Source organism: Cheilinus undulatus, linkage group 10 (genome assembly GCF_018320785.1).
Source record: "Cheilinus undulatus linkage group 10, ASM1832078v1, whole genome shotgun sequence".
In the NCBI taxonomy this organism is placed as follows: Eukaryota; Metazoa; Chordata; class Actinopteri; order Labriformes; family Labridae; genus Cheilinus; species Cheilinus undulatus.
This window is the reverse complement of record NC_054874.1, coordinates 41,613,431-41,635,264: the sequence shown is the minus strand read 5'-3', so window position 1 is coordinate 41,635,264 and position 21,834 is coordinate 41,613,431. Positions and strand designations below refer to the sequence as shown.

Sequence of the window (21,834 nt, the reverse complement as noted above, 5' to 3'; positions counted from 1 at the left end):
CTCTTGATCCTTGCTCTGTCTTGTCATGTCATTGTTATGTTTTGTATTTGCTTTGTTTTTTATTTGTTCTGTGTTGTTAGGCTGTCCTCTGTTGAAGCTATTGTTTTTAAAATTAATAAAAATTTCCAGAAAAAAAATAAAATAAAAAAGGTCAACAAGTCCTCCAATCAAAACAGGTTATGCAATATAAACAGGGAACTGCAGCTGTCTGTCAAACCTGTACAAATCCAAATGATTCTGAAAACAGGTCTAATCGCGGTTGCCCAGGGCCTTAGATTCATTGTTGAAAAATTGAATGCATTTTAGCTAAATGGGCTATGTTATGGTAATTGGTCTGCATGGAGTGAAAAATATTAGGATATTCTTTTAAAAGTCTTTTTGAATGCCTGTGAAGTGGCTTGGTATGTAATTATTCACGTTGATATCGATTTATTTATTTTCCTCGTTTAATATTTTGCAGTGGCCCGCCTTCTTCAGAGCTCATAAATACAACATCCGGTTTACCCGGAAGTAAGCATAATTCCCAAAGATGGCGGAACAAGGTCCGATGGCCATAGCGATGCGGCTACGAAATCAGCTACAGTCCGTCTATAAACTGGATCCGCTGAGGAACGAGGTGAGTGAGCATGTTGTTCGAGCTCATTAGCACTGGGGGTCGAGGAAACGGGCAGCCAAACTGCAGCAGGAGCGTGTTGGAGGCACGCATTGCCGGGAGATCGTTGTCGTCTCCGCGGCGCTGATTGAGAGAGAGGGAGAGCAATGCTGGATCGCTATGAGAAGAGCCGCTTTTGAGCATGCGCAGACGGTGGGAGTCGACCCGTGTTGTTCTGCCTGAACAGCGGAGCAGCGTGCTGAAAACATAACAACATACGGTCAATTTCATCCATTTTGGCCCTAAAATTAACAGCTCTCCTGGCAGTCTTGTTTAGGGTGAACTGATATCGATTTGGTATTGACTGCTGTACTTCAGGTATTCTCCGCAACCGAAACAACAACGGCTGTGTTTCGCAGCTGCGGCGGTCTGATTGTGTTGACGGAGCACGCCGCGTGTTTTATTCAGAGTTTGTCCGGTAAAGTTGAATGTTGATAAAGCGCTGGTCCTAGCTTCCACCCACAGTACATAAAGCAACATTTCACCTCGACCCGCTTTTGTTCAAACGACCGGAATGTCGGACTTATCGTAGTGTGCGTGTACGTTTTAAATGCAAGGTGTAAGTTGAACTAATGAGCCTGTTAACGGGCAGATTTCACCTGACTTTATCCATGGTTACAGGTGCCTCTCCGCAATGGTAGTAAAGTTCGTTTTTTCCTTGTACTTTTGTTCAAAAAGGGAAACTTTAATATACTGTTTATACATTACACGACGTTAAATTTACCAAAGTTTTATCCATTATGACTAGACTACGCCTTACTGCTCTCGTGAATCAAAAATTAAGTATCTAGAATAATACATTACACTAAGAAATTTATACAGAAATGTTAGATTTCTGTATGAAAAAAAAACTTAAAAGTTTGTTCATTCATGCACTCATTACTTGGTCGGGTCTCCTTTTACACAAATTATGACACCAGTGCTGCGTAGCATGGTGGGAATCGGCTTTTGGCACTGCTATGGTGTTATAGCTAAATCCCTTTGATATCAGCCTTGCACTCGTCTTTATTATTGCCTTTGGTGAGCATCTTCCTCTTGACCACAGGTTCTCTATGGGGTTCAGGCCAGGGATGTAGGCTGGCCAGGCCAGCAAAGTTACACTGTGGTCAGCAAACCACAGTTTTGGCTTCACTGTGAGCTGCCTGCCAGAAACAGTTGGAAAAGAAAATAAGCATTTACATAAAGTTTGTTTGCAGACGGAAAATTTAATGACTCAAAAATCTCCTGGTAGACGGCTTGGTTGACTCTGGACTTGATACACACATCAGATCAGCATTAGCAGATGACATGACACCCCATTGGTTTTTACATTAAGACAGAGCCGCTTGATTTTTATTTTAGCAAGCTGTCAGCAGTAATCATCAGAGATAAACCCCCAAAAGTGTTTTAAATGTATATCTTTACCGTTAATGAATCTAGAGCGGTGCTCTCAAAAGATCTGGCAGGGCACTTGAGACAAGTCGAGGTGTGTCTTGGGAATCTGCACAACCACACGTTATTACTACAACTATACAACAATAGAAGCAACTTCATAGTGCTTTACAGCAGCTGTTTTGTATGAATAAGGTGTGCATTTAGATTTTGGCTTGATCTCACTTATGCCTTGGGCTTAAAACATTGAAAACTACTTATCTAGAGCAGTGGTTCTCAACTGGTCTTGCCTCAGGACCCATCAACGTCTTTGCTGACATATCATGACCCAGAGTTCCCAAAACTTCCATGAGTGTACGTTTAGTAAATAAAATTATTGCAATTAAGATCTTGGATGGAACAGAATTTATGACAGGAACAAGGGACAGGACAAAATTGACATGTTTTACACCCCCCTTTTCCCATGATAACATGCAAATTTAAGCCAATTTTCCATAACTCTTGAGATATTACTTCATGAACATGGTAAAAGCTGCACTTTCATTACAAAAAAGGGGATACATGAGTTGAAATCATAAGTCATTTTAATGTGCCCATTATCACAATAAAACAGAGTAAAATCCGGTGTGGTTGCATGCTCTTTATGGATTTTTTCTACCATTTTTTTCCAGACACACATTCATGACCCACTGAATACCTGCTTAAAAGTTTGTTCATTCATGCATCAGGGACCCTCTTATGGGTCCTGACCCACCAGTTGAGAACCACTGAGCTAGAGTATATAAAACTTTGACTTTTTAAATTAAATTGAGAGAAGGAAACTTTTTCACAATATTCTAATGCTTTTGAATGCACCTTTAGTATTTAGAACAGCGGTTGAATACTAATTCTTGTGAACAACTCTTTGTTGGGACGTTTGTTGAGTCCAAATATTCTTATCAGATATGAAATCAATAAAAATGACTTTCCTAAAAGGGCATTGACAAGGAGTCAGTGTTCAACATCTGTACTTTTGCTGAAAGTCACCGGTTGGCATGGTCCCTTGAAATTCCTCAAAGAACTTAATAAATGAAGCTATTTTTCCACATATGCTGAAATTAACTGAAATAGGAGCAGTGTTTTATAACCTATTTGGGTCAAAACTAACAATGTCCTACGAAGCCTCTATTATTTTTTTTAGTCAGAAAAAGGAGCAGAAAAAGCTGCATGGACTGTATAAAAACTAGAGTTACCACCCTACATTAGAGAGGCTGATTCGTACGGGATTAGTGTTACCTGTGGACCTATGTGTGCACTAAAATATGGTAGGTAATTTGCACTGCAATTTTAGCTCCACAAATTACAGACGTAGTCAGTTTGTACAGGATTAAAAACATGGATGTCCTGCTTATTTATTGCAAATTACCAGAGGTCCCTAGTTTATTCTAGTTCCGTGCGGATAAGTCAATGGCAGTTTTTTTTTACACATAAATGACACATGGATGGGCCACCAAGTGTATATGCAGCCACCCAAGTATACGCTCTTTATCTTTATGCAGTCAACACCCAGAAAAACCAGAGCACAATTCAATCAGAAGCGGCTCCTTCCTCTTAGCTTTAAGAAAAACAAACTCCAGCTGCACTGAAAGTAGTTTGCAATCAACAGCAGCTGAAGAACAGTACGTTTCTAATCTGCTCAGATCAGATGTGAAAAGTGCTCCTAAACTTTGTAGCAAGTCCTGTTAGTTAAAAATATCAGCCGGGTGTGGAATCCTGTGTTGAAAATTGACAGAATCAAGGATAATACGAGGGCTAAATGAGCAGACAAACTGTTATATATATAGAGTTTAGGTTTAGTAAAGTAACGACTAGGCCAATGCAAATAAAATTTAATGATGTGCTCAAATGTCGCACCAAGAAAGCTAAAACTCAGTTTTTGATTCTTGAATAAATGCAGTTGTGAAGATGAGGAATGTTTGTGAAGATGAGGAATGTTTGTGTTTTCAGCAATAGCACATAGCAGGCGCAACAGCAATCTGTGGGAAACTCTAATGGTAAATAAAAAGACAAGTCATGTTTGTTCTGTAGTATAAATTAGAGGTGTTGCTTGTGCATTGCTTTAAAAGTTAACAGAAAAATGACTCCAATTAATACTGCGATGTGTGTAATTGTTGAGTTGTTTCAGCCCCTTCAACAAAACCTGAAGATCTGTATCTTTATTAAAGGAATTTTGCTGTTAAACCTGGTTTCGGAGTTGACATAAACACCCTTTTTTTGTCTCAACAGGAGGAGGTGAAGTTAAAGATTAAGGACCTAAATGAACACATCGTGTGCTACCTATGTGCGGGTTACTTCATAGATGCAACAACAATTACGGAGTGTTTGCACACCTGTAAGTCCTAATTGATGTCCTAATTTGCTTTATTGTTATTGGCATGCCTTATGTTAGAGCTGGATGAAGTCATTTGAATGATGATGCAAATTTTCTCTCCCCAGTCTGTAAAAGTTGTATTGTAAAGTACCTCCAAACGAGCAAGTATTGCCCCATGTGTAATATCAAAATACACGAAACCCAGCCTCTACTCAACCTGAAGCTGGACAGAGTGATGCAGGACATCGTCTATAAACTGGTGCCCGGGCTGCAAGAAAGTAAGTAGATAGCACTGTTCTCTGTAACAGTTGTGGTATAAAAAGTTTCCAACATAACAATCAATATTTGAAAAATAGTGCTGATAAAATTTTGCTCTATTCCAGCAGAAGTTTTACTACAACAAATCTGACTTCACAGCTGCAGGATATCAACAGTTTTAAATGCTGCATTGAAAGCAGATGTTTTAGTGCACTGAAGTGTATAATTCATTGAGCACTTCATTAGATACACCTTTTTGGCTGTTTATTAACACAGATACATAATCAGTGACAAATCACATGGTTGTAATCAATGCTTCTAAGCATTTAGACGTGGTCAGGCACAGTGCTGAAGTTCATGCCGAGCATCAGTATGGACAAGAAAGGTGTCTAAATGTATTTGAACGTGCCATGGTTGTTGGCTTTTATGCCCAAGGTTCAAGGTTGTCTTCATTATCTCTGAAGAACCATTTGTTTGTATCAGATCTCCCAAAGATGCCACCGACACTGCTTGTTACCATTACCAGGGCCATTAAAACATGGAAAGTCTCACTCTACTGTTTTAGATATCTGCGGAAATGAGCTCACCAGACCAGGCAACTTTTTTTTTCAATCTTTTATTGTTAAATGTCAGTAATCCCACGTGGACTGTGGCTTCATTTTTTCTCTTTTTTTAGCAGACAGGTGTGGCACCTGGTGGTCTTCTGCTGCTGTTGCCCTTCTGCCTGTAGGTTCAACGTGTTGCACATTCCTATACATACTGTAGAAATGTACAATATTGGCATGGTATAAGTATTGGCTTAAAAAAAGGCTTATTACAGGTATTAGCAGATAACATTTCTGCCCATATTACTAACCAATATATTGGATTTAAATATCTTGCATCCCTAGTAATGAGTGGTACCAAGAGTTATTATTGCCTTTCTATCATTTCAAACCAGTCTGGTCATTCTCCTTTGACCTTTGCTATCAAGAAGGCTTTATAGCAGTTCCTGAAAGACTCAGACCAGGCACCAACAACAACAATTGCATGAATAAAGTCACTTCGCCCTTGGAATGTGAAGCCAGCTTGTGCTATTTTTGGTCAGTCTGTATTTTTTTTATCCCAAAAAGGCTGTCTAATCTCAACCCACATCTGTGTTTAGTTCCTACAGGCCTTATTTATCAGGAGAAAGAACAACTTTCTAACAAGCATATAACAAAAACTATCACTATAAACTCTCTCTGTAAAACCCATTCACATACTGAGCATGTTTGGTAGTCCAGTGTGTTAAATGTGCATGAAGCCCAATTTAGGACTGTAAAAGTTCTCTTTTCATTATTTGGGCAGTAACAGACTACTTTTTCTTCCTTTTTAAAGCGGCAGATAATTATCTTGGCACTTGTTTATCTCTGTCTGGACCTTATTTGTCACTACCACCAAGAAAACGATAATAGAAGAAAATGGAGCAACAGGCTAACATGAAGTTGTTGTCTTTAATTTCCAGTGTCAAAACAGAGGACTGATGGCACCTCTGCTGAGTTTTTTTTTTTATACCAACAAAAACATAATACATTTTCATGGATTTAGCAATCCATCAAAGCTCTCAATAAACACTAGGCTTAGTGCCTAGATTAAAAATGTTCTGGAAGGGATATCAATGTCAGGAGTAGTCTATAGATTGACAAAAAGGTAAGCTTCAGATGAAAATTTACTCCAAAGAGATCTGTTATAGGTTTCCTGAGATATTGTAAACAACGTTTGCACTACTGCCTGTGATCATCAGCCACCCAGTGGAGTTCAGAGGGTTAATTTGCCTTTCTTCCCTTTTTTGAAATACTCTGTATGAACCTAGGCACATCCTCTTGACCATGCCCTCATGCTTGTATGCACTGGTTGCCACCAAGTGATTGGCTGATTGGATGTTTACAAAGATGAGCGGTTGAAAAGATGTGCCCAATGAAGTGCCTGGGAGTAATTTTGGCACAGTTTGTCTAATTTCCATGTTGTTGAACAGGTGAAGATAAAAGAATAAAGGAGTTTTATCAGTCACGGGGGTTAGAGAGAGTCATCCAGCCATCAGGAGACGGTGAGTCATCAGTGGAGTTTATTGTATCAGTCTGTTGGTATGTTTGTGTTATTATAGGGGAGGAAACTGCAGAAATGTTTTTCTCTTTTCTTTTTTTAAGTTCTTTCTTAAGTTCTGTTGCTTTGGTGTTTTGCACAGCACCAAGTTTGAATGGATGTAAACCACTGCAGCATAGCTTGGACAAACTTGTTCAACTTTCTTGAAGTTTTTAAAAAAAAATTTCCCATTTCTATTCAGACTGAACAAGGTTGCTGAACATAGGCTGACGTTAGGATCAACATCTATTCATCTGTAACTGTTATTGTCTATAGATGCTACCTTGGCTACACTGCAACTGTTCGAAATGTCCTTGATGTGTAAACTGATGTTTTTTTTTTTCCTTTATCTTGGCAGACTCTATACCTGATGCTACGGGTTTACCGTATACAAGCTTTGACCATTCAAAAGCGCATTTCTACAGATATGATGAGCAGGTGTCACTCTGTTTAGAAAGACTAAGGTGAGCTTCTCTCTTATAAACATATCTGATATTTTTTGTTTGAATTTTGCTCTAGTCAAGGAGAGAAAAGCTGCTAATTGTGTCAAACTCAAAAGTCTAGCCTGGCTAATGCCTCCTCTCTAAACTATTGTGTTTGTCTTTACAGTTCATCACTTTCTGGAAAGGACAAGACAAAGCTCACACTCCAGGTAAGTAGCACCAGTCATCTAACCTAAATGTATTTAGCAGTTCATTTCAAGAATGCACAGCTAAATGAAACTGTCAAGCTGTTTTTGGAGGCTTTCTTTGCAACTCAGCTCACAGGTCTACATAACCCTGAGAAACATGTCATCAGGGGCAAATTTTTGAAGCCTTAACAAGTAATTTTTCTGCCTCAAACTGCAAAGTAAATACATGACACAATGACGTCTGCTACACCAGCAGAATAGAGCACTCAGAGCTGGTTACTGTGGCGGCCTCGTACTAACAAACAGACATGGATGAATGGCAGAAGTACGCCACTGAGGCATATAATCATTTTCAACTTCCCAAGCAAACCGGCATTTTTTAAAACGGTTGATTATGTAACTGTTGAAGTGAGTTGTGGTGTTGGTTAAACACTGAAGCATAACTTGATGTTGTCAAGAGGTGACTCAGTGTTTGGTAATTAGGGCTGACTCTTTGGAAAAAGTTTGAATAATGTATCAACCTAAAACATCTCACAGCAGCATATTTATTATCCAACAACTACATTTTTATAGACTTGATTCAAATGAACTCAGGCACCAGGCAGTTGAAAGGCCGTAGTCTTTGCTGTGTGACAAACTCCTGTTTTGTCACAGAGAAGAACAAAGCAGAAAACTGCTTGGCACCAACAAAAATTTGAAATTGATGTTAATGAAAGGCTGATATGAATTTTTATCCCAGTTTATCTCAGATTAAGCGGTTTTTTTCTGCATATGTTTTCTCCACCACCCAGTTATTTAACATTTACATACTGGTCTTTGGAAAGTGCTTGCTTACTAATTTTAAACCCACTAAACTGCAGAAAATGCCTATCATGTAGGTTATTCTCCCTATGTGGCTGAATCCTTTGGACAGGCTCATTTGTCAAAGGAGTGAGTGTAGTGAGAGAAATATGAAGCAAAGACTGGAATGGATCAAGTCTTAAACAATGATTATAGGCAGAGTGGTTTAACTAAAACACAGAGGCTAAAGCAAATTGTACTTTATTTATAATCCACGCAGCCCAGACGTACTTTTTCATGCTGCAGTGACTTTATTCAACCAGCAGAGGGTGCTCTTGTGTAACAAATAGCTGTGTTGTACTGCAGAGCTGTTGTCCAAATGCAAGTCAAATTAAGTTTCAGATATAGTTTGTTTTCAATTTAAAGGTTTTTAAAGTTTCCTTGTAGGCCGAAACATTATTCACAGGGTTCCTGTAGCCCCTTAAAAAGTCTAAAGTTAGAATTTTGAAATCTTCCACCCTTAAAAGTCTTAAGTCTTGTCTTTACTAGTTAGTGTTCTTGAGTTTAAGAATGCACTGTGACTTGGATGTTTCATGGATTTCTATCTACATTTATTAAATTGTAATCACTCTTTTTTGAAAATATGCTTGTTGCTTATGTTGTGATAAATTCCACTATATTGTCTTTTGGTAGAAAAGAGGCATGTAATGTGCCAGAAATCAACAATTTTGGGTGTTTCTGACCAAAAAAATCTCTTTGTCTTCTATCAGTTGATATTTCATTAACAGTTTTTTAAACTAAATAATTCAGCTCTTTTGGACTTACAGAGAATTCTCATATACCTCTTATATTCAACCATTTGCCACTCAAAAATGCTAATTTTTCTCATTTCAGGTCTTCAAAAAGGTCTTTGATTTGATTGGTAAAGGTGTACAGGAACCCTTAGTCATTTCCCCTTTTTAGAGAAAAAGAGGTTGAATTAGGGCTATGCAGTTAATCTGAAGTTCATTTTTGTGAAATGAGCTTTTGCTTTAGACCATTTTAAAATTTTGTACACAATAACAGCGCGTTATGTGGGCCAAGTCAAAGTTAAGTAGTAGTAGCATTCACAGAAATCGGGGGAGTTCACATCAGAAAATCACAGTGTCTTGACACCCTTACTACTTATTTTAAAAGTTTGAAAAATATCTTATCTACCTCATTTTAATCTTCCACATAACATATTTTATCCCTCTTAATCATGGTTATTCAGCACCCTTGCACTTCCTGCACCTGTACTATTAATTCAGGTACTGGGAAAAAAAGGAAAAAGCTTCCCTTTATCTAAAAATCTACTTAATCTGTGCCAGGTTCCTCATTGTGCCCTACTGGTTGTCTGAATTATCTTAAAAATAACCATGACAAGCTTTATTACTTATTTTTAACCTCGTTATGTTGTACTAAAATAACACCCGACTCAAAGGTGATTACTGTTGAGCATCACAACCTGCAACATATCCTCGGGTAATTAGTTGTGTTAATTCATAACCATAACTTTTAACAGGAGCACTTGTTCCAGTTCGCGCTGTCATTCGTGAGCATATATCAGACAGCACTTGGCGTTTATTTACAGTTTGATACTAATGCTGATGTGTACATGTTACTGAGATGATTAAGGTATTTGCTAACCTGTGAATTTAGGAGTATAGGAGTTGAGGCTCTGACGGAGGGCAGAGTAGACACTGAGCAGCAGAACTTCAGTACAAACAGACGTTCATCTTCATGTCAGGTTTAGAATATGTTTTTAAGTTATTTACCGTTACTGTTGTGAAACAATCAGAACATAATACTTTGTGTGCCTTTCTGCCTTTATTGCCCAGCGCTTCATTGCCCCTCACCATTTCCTGCTGCATGTTTCTCAGTCAGCTGCATGCTCACACCGTTTCATTCTCAAACACATACACACACACGTGTGCGCATGACCAGTCGACCAGCGGGATCTTGGTCGGATGAGAGCACATTGATCAACCAGCCGACTGGAAGGTGTCAGCCCTACTACATAGTACTATTACTGCACAGAGACTTACATTAGTAAAAAAATATCTAATTTCAGTGTGTGCATATTTAAATTCATAATGAGTTTAATCAGTTTTATTTTTAATATTTGATATTTAACCCCTGTACATTAGGAGCAAAACTTTTAACTTCCTGGTTTGTGTGAGCAGATTTTGCCAGTGAGGCTGATTATGATTCATAAGACAAATTGTCTTACAGTAAAAGGAACTGAGGTGAAGTTTGCTGACCTGTACTAACGGTCAGGTCAGCAGGTCAACCATCCATCTAACAGGCCACAGTTAAAGTGGCCAGACATCTTCAAATAGCTTGTGGAGAAACCCAGCAGCTATTAAGGGAACCTCAAGGAGTACAAATCTCCTGGCATATACAATTATGTCCTTGGTGGTCATGTCTAGGACATGAGCACTGAAACGTTTTGGTGGTTTTTGTGTATGACGGACTAAGGTAGTGCTGAGCCAGCAGCAGGAACATAAAACACAGCTATAGAAGACATATCATTAACAAATTAAAACAGTGACTTACTGATGATGAACTACACTTGTATGACTGGAAAGGCATTAAGTCTTAGTCGTAATCAGCACTAAACTTACAATATAATATAAATAAATACAATATAAATCTTCTGCAAGTACACATACAACCATAGAAGTCTTGTTTGCCTCAGAGAACGTCTTATTCTGTAGGCCATGTTTTTCACTGTCTTTTTCTGATATTTGCACAATAAGACATTTTTGGCTTATGATGATGACCGTGCACTGAGGAAAAACTTTGTTTTTTTAAAGCATTATGAGTTTAGAGTTTGGGAGAAGTGCTCTGGTCCCAGTAGCAAGCTAAATAGGCATCATCATGAGCACACGTCCTCTTTGACCCTTCCATAAATTCAAAATGTTGTTTATTGTTGTCTAATGTTACCAGACGTAATGGGAGCACGCAGTTTTGCCGGTTTAATTCCTACCACTCTTGATATGCAGCTCTGTCGTTCTAACCTCAGTGGTAAGCTGTGAAATGGGACTTTTGTTATGTGGGATCATTTTGCCAAGCATGCTCTGTCGATACAGCATTCTGGGTCTGAATTACACCCGTAACCTTTGGTTTGTCCTCTGTCTCCTGCTTGTTCATCATAACCTCATGTTTATACAGAGGTAAAAACCTGACTTAGCTTTACAGACCCACACTTCATTCAGGGAGTAAAGAAGTTTAGGTCAGTGGCTTTAGCATAATAAGTATGTTTAGAAGTGAAACCATCAAGCTGCTTCTTTGGTTTTTCCTCCATTGTTAATTAAACTGTAACAGGAGTAAGCTACACACTGATATGCTGTTACCTGACCTGTAACAATGCTGTCATGTTTGAAATGTAATCGTCTCATATTTTGAGAAGCACTTCTACACTTTTAATACTGTGAACTTTTGATGGAAAACTTTTTTTTAGAATAGAAAAATGAAAAACAACATCTTAGGACCATTTTCTTCCAAAGATGCAGCCAAAACAGAACTGATGCTTTAGACTTTGTGTCATGATGCAGCTACATGAAAAAACTACGATTAATTTAGGCAGTTAAACAGCAGTTAAAAGTCAAGAAACCTCCCCGGCTAACTCCACTGTGATCTTTTTGAGCTGCGGCAAAGAGCACGAACGTACAGCTGTTTTTTATTCATCTGAATCCTTCTCATCTGTACATTTTTAAATTTTTAAGTATATTTTTTGACCTTTCCCCTGCAGCAGAAGTTTGTTCGCTGCTCTGTCCGAGCAGAGGTGAGGCATCTAAGGAAGGTTCTCTGTCATCGACTCAACGTTGAGAAACACCAGGTATGTTTGTAATTATCATCGAGTCATGAAGGGAGACACGACTTTAGATGAAAGTGAACCAGTATTACTTGGAAATAATGCTTCTGAGAAAATATTTGTGCAAAAATTGTTATGCTTTAACACTGTAGCCATACTAAATACAAGAAGTAAATGTCCAAGAAGAGCTTTAAAGTTATGTGTTCATCCACATTTAAGGATGTGTTTTATTAAATGGTTGCCTGATGCTTGGGAACTTTATTTTCAGTCTTTATTATTTATTTTCAATTGTTACTTAATTATTAATTTTATTAACTTATTTTATTTTTGTTTCTTTTTTTTTTTTTTTTTAAAGAAAAGGAACTTTTAATCAAACATTATGGCAGTAACATTAAAGAAGAGGAGTTTTTTTTGTCATATATTTTTAATTTTTTTAATAGAGGATTATAGTTTTCCAGGGGCAGAGGATGCACTGGAAATGGAAAACATGATCAGCAATGTTTTTTGATTGCCAGTAAACTAAAATTTTGATTTTTATTCACATTTGTGCTGCTCTAATGTCAAACCTAAAAAAAAACCAAAACAGACTATACATAAAAAACACGTTAGAGAGAAAGAAGCATTATACCCCTGCATATGAAAACCCTGCAGTGGATCTAAGAGGGTTTTTATGTGAAATGAGACTTGAGGTTCAGGCAGTTAGGGCATAGAGAAAGAAATGTGATTCCATACAATTTATTAAAAATTCAGTCAGAAAATAATCTCTTGATTAAACTTTGAATACTACTTTAATGCTGTTGTAAGATTTATTTTAGTGATGATGTAAACAGATTTTAGACACTTTAATCTGCACAAACATGCACTTACAATATTTCCTCTAAATTTTTCTCGAATAAAGGTCAAATCGTGTTGTTTAAAAATACCTAAAAGAAAAACGTGCAGTAAAGTAATGGGGGTAAAATTAATTCCTCCCTTTTTGTCCCTGCTCAAAAGCTCACTTTAATCAAATTGTCGGGGCTGAGCAGTATGACTTAAAAATAAAATGTAATGTTTTTTTTTTTTTCATGCCAACCTCAGTTTATATTATAAAGAGTTTTCTTTTTTCTTAATTCTGAAATATGTGTGTGTCTTTTGTGGATAAAGCAAATAAGAATACTTAGTTTGCAGTTATACATGGCAGGCCTATTAAGTCTGTTCTTCAAACTAGTTTTCCTACAAAGATCATGGGGCTGGTGGAGCAAGCTTGGGGAAAATCTAAATCTTCCTCTAAAACAATATATTGATGCAATTAATGTATTAACCACTCCTCCAATGACTACATTATGGTCAGCATTTCTGTTTTCATTTTTATTTTATTTATTTTTTTTGGACATTTTCCTCTAATTAAAAACTTAACATGCCTGTAGAAGTCCCATAAATCCATGTTTTCACAGCCTTGTTGAGGTTATTTACCCAGTCACTCTTTTTCTTTCATTTTTAATGACTTTGTCTCAGTTTGGAGACAATTTAAGGCAGTTTGGTGTAAATAACATTCTTTTTTTCCCACTGTATTTTATCCACACTTTACTAACAAACTTAGAAACAGCTGACATTTGAAAATAACCATGGATGTTCCTTTGAGATTTCCCTTCACATCTGTCTGTGTGGTCTCCTTATAGGTCCAGATGTTGTTTAACAATGAATCTCTGCCTGATCACATGACCATGAAGCGGTTATGGCTCTCACACTGGTTTGGAAAGGTACGGTTCGGCAAATGTTAGCTAGTGGTAATAAATGACACAACAAACTTCTCTAAAGTTTAAATCAGCAAGGAGGTGGAAGAAAGTAAACTAAGTTTAAGTGAATAAATGAGAATAATTGTTCTCAGCATTTGTGTTAAATTTTTTAGTGATTCTGTCTGCATATGTAGTGTGATGCTTGATTTAATGCATGCAAGAAAACAAAGGAGAATTTACTTTATTATCAAAGTAAAATATTAAAGTGTGCCCTTTAAATATTGGCATTTAATATTTAAAATGTCTTCTTCTGTAGGCCCAGCCGTTGGTGCTGCACTACACCATCAAGGACAAAAGGAACAGATAGGACTGGTTTTCACTCGGGACAGCTGTACATATTTTGTACAATACATATTCTATTTTAATAGTGTTTGTGTACATATACTTATTTTCCTTGTTTTGTATTTTTGAAAATAAATTTGAAATGGGAAAAATTCCAGTTTGTAATAACTTTTTTAATCTACATAGTGAAATGCAGAAAAGCCTCTTGCACCTATACTAATACTCTTAATAAGGGAATATATTATAAATCAAATATTGACAACAAAAATGGAAATATGAGATACTTCGTGTGGGTTTATTTGTTGTGTTTAGTAATCAAAAATGGCAAGTAAATCCCCACACATGGTTTTAATTTCACAAATATGTTGGCACTGAAACTTTGCCAGTGTTTTTCTGTAATCTAGACCAGAGGTTCTCAAAGTGTGGGAGATCCTCCCCTGAAAGAACAGGATTGCTGCTTCTATTTAAAATAACTCTGCTTTAAAACCTCTGTCTTTTCATAATGTGTGTCGGAATTATTCCTTTTTTAAGCAATCCATCAACCCACAGCAACTAGTATTGCTTTTGTTGAAATCTTGCCTCATTATGTTGACCTCTTATTTAGTAGGTATGAGTCTGCATTTATGCAGTTGATGCAGGGCTGTACTATGGAAAGGTACAACTGCAGATCATCCTTCACCTTCATTTATTTAATATTTATTTGTATCAGGACCTGTATGATGCAAGAAAATTTTTTCCACACACATCAGCGTTTATAACCAGAGCAAATTTGCAATACCCGTCCCTAACTGGGCTTTAAAAGACATAAAATTCAACCACAAATACACAAAATAAACATATCAAAAAAATTAACAGATTACATAAAATATACAATCACACTATGGCACAAAGTTAGAAAGGAAGTGTGAGATCATCCAAGACTTTAAGACTGAGTCCTCTTTAAAAACCGCTTCAGTCTGAGTCAAAAATGATCCCAGTCTGGATCCAGTTTGATCTCTGCTGGCAAAGCATTCCACATTTTGATCTTCTGTGCAGAAAATGCTGTTTTCCCACTGAGGATTTACAAAAGGGCACATTACAGTCTCCGTGAGATGCTCCATGTGCCTGGGGGTCTGATGGTTTGAACATTTATGAATTAGTTTAAGATCAGCAAATTTGATCAAATGTTCAAGACTTAACATTCTACTTTTTAGGACATGGGAGTGATGTGATTCTATCAGCATCCTATCTAAGACTTTAATGTTCTATAAATCATCAGAGGTTTGATTGTTTAGGTGCAGCTTGTGACCAGGAGGTTCCACAATAGCTGATGTGGGTGAAATTTGAGTTCATAAAAGAATTCACTGCGTGAAATGATAAACAGTCCTGTGAGTCTAAATGTGTGAAGGTTAGCTTTATCAGTCCTGCCTTATGAATTTTAAGGCTGGAGTCTGACTGGAGACCAACATACTTCATTTCATGAACCTGCTCAATAGATTGTCCATTGATTTCAGTCACACTTACAGAGTTTGCCTTGGTGTTTAGTTTGTTTTTCTCTGTCTGCAAAAAAATACTGTCTTGTCCCGGTCACCAAACTTGATTGCGTAGTCTCAACATAATAGTCGTCGTCTTACTTCTTTTTTCTTTTAACCCAAGAATCTTTTCTTCTGTCTCTGCAGTGGGTAAAAATCTCTCAAGTTTGCTCTGCACATTTCAGAAGCTAGCTCAGAAAATTACAAGTTTTGCCTTTTTTGTTGTTCCCCTCAAGGAAAGCCTGCTTCATACTTTGAAAATCCCTGACCTAGACAGTGTTCAGGAGTTTACAACTTTTTGATGGGACTCCTTCCTCTCCTGCACACCTGTCTTATGATCTGAATATGCACGGTATTTATCTATTTTCTAGTTGCCCTGTATGGGATTTTTAGCTACTGCATTTTTTACACACTTTGAAAAAGACAGTAGAGGTGTCAGTATTTGCTGACTTATTTATCTATTTTCTGTGATGTTTGGTGGGGCTTTTTTCCTTTTTTGGGGGCAGGACAGCTGAAGAAAGAAAGGAAATAGAAGGAGAGAGAGTTGGTGAAAGACGTACCAAACAGCGCTGAGACTGGGAATCATTGAGGACCACAGCGTCTGTATTTGGGCGCTTGCTCTACACACTGAGCTAAACTGGTGCCCGATATGTGAATTTTAGTAAACAAGTATTGCTCTCCCTTTCTCTAACAGGTTTTGTCTGAAATTATGACCTACAATAGGCAATTTTTAAATCTTTGAAACCACACGTAATGATACTATTTATCTGTGAATAAGAGATATGGCTGTACACTGAAGTATTGAAATGTTTAACTGTGGTGTTTCTCACAGAATGTCAGTAATTGTTAAAAGAAATTACAAATGGAAGTAAGTTTTTATGCTGATGAAAAGAATTTAATTACTGCCGTTTTTAAACATTGCCAATGGGTGCCAAAGTCTTTAGATTAGATTAGAGATATACTTTATTGATCCAAAGGAAATATTAAGTTTACTTTCATTATACAAATTTATCATACATTTAAAAAAATATCAGACTTTAAACAGGAGGACTTGATCGATAGTTATACAAGTACAAAAACATTTATATTTAAAGAGACAGTTCAGTGGTAGATGAATTAATCCATCAAAAACTGCAAGAAAACTTATAAATCGCACAAAAACGCTGGTCTAAATGTGGGCAAAACTGCACAAATGTATGCCAACATTTTGGTGCAAGATGGCGTGAGGTAACCTGGCATGCCAGGTGGATTTGTTTCACACACAGTGCTTAACAACTTTATTAGACCACCACCCAAAGTGAGGTTTATGCCACAGCTGCCCTAAATTAAAAGCATTGGTAATTACCAAAATCATTTTTTAGGTTTTTGCAATGGTTAATACACCAATATGTAGAAGCTCTTTAACCCAAATGATATTTTTAATGCTAAAATATACTTATTATTGTTATACATGAATTTTCAGATGTACTGATTTACAAAAAAAAAAAAAATTGTAAAGCACATTATTTCTTTATTGATATGTCAAATTATAGTTATTTACTTGCATTCCTGATGAGAAAAAATGTTTTTAGTGGTTGAATGTTATGCTTGATTAATTTCTGACTTCTCAGAGAAGCCCAGTGAGCCAGCTCAAATTTGGATATAAAAAGGTGAATTCAGTTCGAAATTCCTCATTCCTGTTCAAAATGGTAAAACGTGGAGAGCTCACTGAAAATGAAAGAGTCCACATTAAAGCACTTCATGATGCTGGATGGTCTCTGAGACAAATCGGGAAAGACATAAAGTGTTCTCACAGTGTGGTCAAGTATGCTTTGGAGTCAACTGCCGAGACTGGTACTTACAAAATGCGCCAAGGAAGAGGCAGGAAAGGAAAGTTAACTGAAGCAGATGTCAGACACCTCAAGATTTTAAGTACTAGAGACAGAAGGAAGACCACTGCTGATCTTCAGGCAGAGATGAATGCTTCTAGATCAGAGTCTGAGAACGTCTCCAGAATGACCATAAGCAGACGACTGACGGAACAAGGCTCAAAGGGAGGAATAGCTGCTAGGAAGCCATTATTGAGGCCTGCAAACATCCAGAAATGCCTCAGATTTGCCAGGGAGCACAAACACTGGACTGTTGATGACTGGAAGAAGGTACTCTGGAAGGACGAGTCCAAGTTTGAACTCTTCGGTCAGCATTGTCATGTTTATGTCCGCAGAAAAGCTGGAGAACGTTTTGATGCCAGATGCATTGCACCCACAGTCAAACAGTGGAGATTTCATTATGGTATGGGGTTCCATTTGTGGATACGACGTGGGCAAATTAGTGAAAATCGACAGTATCATGAACAAGAATGTCTACCACAACATCTTAGTGCATCATGGAATCCCTTCTGGACTGAGTCTGATTGGTCGTGTGTTCATACAAGACAATGACCCCAAGCAAACTTCAAAGCTGTGCAGAGACTATTTGACCAAGACAAAGGAATCTGGAGAACTGGAACTGATGGACTGGCCAAGTCAAAGTCCGGATTTGAATCCTATTGAACAAATTTGGTATTTAGTAGATTCAAAGATTGATGGCACAAAAGTTTCATCTAAAGCAAGTCTGTGGGAACAGCTAGAAACTATTTGGAACTCAATAACAAAAAAGACTGTGGAAAAGTCCATAAAAACAATGCCAGCAAGAATGCAAGCTGTTATCAAGACCAAAGGAGGCCATACAAAACATTAAGTTTTTGGTTATTATGTGTGAAAAAGGACTATTTAGTTGTTTCAGTTTGTTATTTGCCAAATAAATAACAATAAGTTTTAGTTTAGTTAAGTTTAGTTTTAAACAAGTTTTTCAAAGATTTCTAAAATATTTATGTTTTTTTTTTTGTTTTTAAGACAGGTGGTCTAATAAATTTGTTAAGCACTGTACATCTGGGCAACCTCTCATATACAGCATTTGGGAAAGGGCAGTGCCTCTGAAAAAAAAAATTCGGAGGGTGATTGGATGATAGTTCTGTCACATCTTTATGGGCCAATCAGAACATGTGACGTGGTGGCCAGCGAGCTGCCCTCCTACCGAAGTAGCAAACTCCATAGAGAATTGCATAACGCAAACCATGGCGACTGTAGACATGTCAGTACACGACTTTTTTTTTTTAAGTAAACAACTCACTGCTGTTCTTTGTTCTTCTTTTAACGAAGAAATGCTGTCAAGTTCTGATAAAACTGGCGCTTTAGCAGCATCCACGCTGATGTCTTCTGCCATAATTGTACCAGTCTCTTATTGCTGCTTGCTTACGTCACGTCTCCCTGCGCCTGAAAGTACTGCCCCTCGATGCTGGTTGGTCCTGTCACTTTCTAACTGGGCCCAAACTGTTCAGACGGGAGCTTCGCAAGATGGATTCACCAGTGAGTAACACGGAAACAGGCGTATCCATCTGCTTTGCAAGGTTAGGCAGGAGGAGTTTTCTTGCACCATTTTATCATTGAAAATTATATGAAAACAATATTCTCCTCATATTGAGTGCCCACAGCTTTTACTTTTTCTGCCAAAACAGAAATTAAATTAAAAAATCAAAACAGGCATTAGCAGCTTTGATTTGTACTTTTCTCAAATCAGGGCTAAAAATTCTGGATCAAACTTTAGAAATAATCTTTTTTCGGTGTAACTTTAGTTGTCTTTTTACATTGAAACTTTTCCTCTCGGCCAGTGTGTTACAGTGTGAAGCTGCTTCCTGACACATTAGAGGCGCTCTTTTGAAAAAGAATGTGTTTCAGCAGTTCTGTTTTCACCTTATTTGTAGCTTAATGCCTCTGGAAACGTTGCATTTTTCCCCGTCTTTCTAAAATGTGCTCCGTCTCTGTAGAGATTTTGAAAGAATAATAATTTAAAGTCCTCACACATATTCTGGACTGGGACTTGGCCGATCATTGTTGTTTTGAAGCCATACCTGTCAGCTTTGGCTTATCTCCGGGGTTATTGTCTTACTGAAAAATAAATCTTCTCGCTCGTAGTTCTGCAGCACGATGCACTGAAGGAATGTCATCTTTTTCACACACGTTATTTTTCTTCTGGGGCCTGTTGAAGAGAAGTATTTCCTCTCTCCGCTGCTTCCATCTTTAAACCATAGACTGTTTCTTAAGGAGGTGTATTTTTATTACACCTAAAAAAAACGGCCAAAACGCCACTTTCCTCTGAACTGTAGCACCTTCTTCAACTCTGTTTTAATTCTTTCCTGCTGATGCTACCTTCAGAGTGTAAATCTGTGACCGTGGCAGTACTTATAAGTCTTTCTTCTTCAACAGTGTAACTCTTCATTCACTCATCTCCTAGCAGCCTTCTTTACAACTGCTCAACCTTCTCTGTAACTCTAATACCAAGAGGTATTCCGGGACAAGCATTGTCTTCTATTTCTAAACTGAGTGTTAAGTTTTTCATGAATGTCTTACAGATATTACATTTAAGTGCAACTTCTAAAAACAACAGTAGTAATGTGGGGCATCACCCAGATTTAAGCCCTCCATTAAAAAAATCTCCACCGTTATCTCCAGCGTCATCCAGCCCTGTAATATTACTGTAACCACATTTACATTACACAGGTTATCATTTTTTGTTTCAACATTTTATAACAATAAAACCTTTTAATTACAATACTCTCAAAAAGTAGGTATGCTTTGTTATAAAACTGTCCTTTAAATTAAAAAGAAAAAACTTTTAGAGATAGAATTTCCAGGGACGCAGGTGGCTTTGTAGTTATTTAACACCCCTCGCACATGGGCTGGTTTACAGTGCCTATAAAAAGTTTTCACCTTTGAATGTTCTACACTTCTGTTAATTTCATAAATCAATCATGGTCAATAATATGTGGCTTTTTCAACAAAAACAAGTATTTAATATCAAAGTGAAAACAGATTTCTTCAAGGCAATGTCAAGTAAACAAAAACATGTAGGGTAAAATATAAGTGACTGCATAAATATTCATCCCCTTTAAAGTGACCGACCTAATTCAACAGAGGTCCGGCTAATTGGGGCCTGTCGGCTCACAATTAGTGAAACTGGGATCATCTGAGTGCAGTGAGTGTGTCTCAAGTGATTGTAGTATAAATACACCTGTGTCTGGAAGGTCCAGTGACTGGTTAATCACAAAAAAAGGTTCCTGGCTACCATTACACCAGGAAGACAAAAGAACACTCCAGAGAAAAGGATTTCGAAATGTATAAGTCAGGGGATGGATACAAAAAGGTTTCCAAAGCACTGAATATCCTCAGAGTTCAGTTAAATCCATCGTCAAGAAATGGAAGGAATATGGCACATGTGTAAACCTGCCAGGATCAGGACGTCTTCACAAACTGAGTGACCATGCAGGAAGGAGACAAGTGAGAAAGGCCACCAAGACACCTGTGACTACTCTAAAGGAGTTACAAGCTTCAGCAGCTGAGATGGGAGAGACTCAACTGTTGACCAAGTTCTTTTTACCAGTCAAAGCTTTATGGGAGAGTGGCAAAGAATAAGTTACTGTTGAAGAAAACTCCGATTAAATCTCATCTAGAGTTCACCAGAAGGCATGTGGAAAAAGTTTGTTGGTCTGATGAGACCAAAATGGTCCTTTTTGGCCATCAGACTAGACACCATGTTTGGCAGAGACCAACACTGCACAAACACACCATCCCCACTGTGAAGCACAGTGGTGGCAGCATCATGCTGTGGGGATGCTTCTAGGCAGCCTGCCCTGGAAGGCTTCTAAAGTAGAAGGTAAAATGAATGAGGCAAAATAGAAGAAAATTCTTAAGGACAGTCTTATTCATTCTGTAAGAGAACTTCGGCTTGGGCAAAGATTTATTTTCCAGCAAAACAAGTTTCACCTTGACATTCAAGAGGTTTTTTTTTTGTTGTTGTTGTCGTCAAAAAGCCTGTGAAGCCACTCTTATCGATTGACCTTTCTGAATAATTTTCAGTGCATTTCTTTAAGATTTGGGCCTTAAAGAGACAAAAGATGCTGGTAAATCTGGTGAGAGGTCCTAATCTTCATTCTGTATGTCTGCAAAAATCTAATAATCCCAGATTCCCTTATTGATAAGTCTACATGATGGTCCATAACCACTATAAGAAAATAGCCTTGCAAAGCAGATGAATTGGACAGATTCCATGTCTGTCATCAGGTGGATCCATCTTTGAAAGCGTCAAATCATTACACTTGTTCCTGACCAGAGAATGACCGAACCAATCAGTGTTATTTCAGGTACAAAAATTTAAATCCAAGCCTATTCTGTATAATCCAAAAACACAAAAAAATAATGTTTTCAGC

At 37.6% G+C, this 21,834-nt stretch overlaps 1 protein-coding gene across 2 annotated transcripts; it reads left to right on the top strand.

The window, feature by feature from the left end:
- The first annotated feature begins 503 nt into the window (after positions 1-503).
- pcgf1 (polycomb group ring finger 1) lies at positions 504-14,194 on the top strand. Of its 2 annotated transcripts, none has more exons than XM_041796878.1 (9): positions 504-616; positions 4,289-4,394; positions 4,499-4,651; positions 6,628-6,699; positions 7,093-7,198; positions 7,344-7,386; positions 11,924-12,007; positions 13,642-13,722; positions 14,015-14,194. In XM_041796878.1, exons 1-9 carry the CDS (start codon positions 530-532, stop codon positions 14,063-14,065), a joined length of 783 nt encoding a protein of 260 aa, XP_041652812.1. In that variant the 5' UTR covers positions 504-529; the 3' UTR covers positions 14,066-14,194. The 2 variants fall into 2 exon arrangements, with proteins under 2 accessions (XP_041652812.1, XP_041652811.1); XM_041796877.1 differs by having other exon boundaries at positions 11,921-12,007.
- The last annotated feature ends 7,640 nt before the right edge of the window (positions 14,195-21,834 follow it).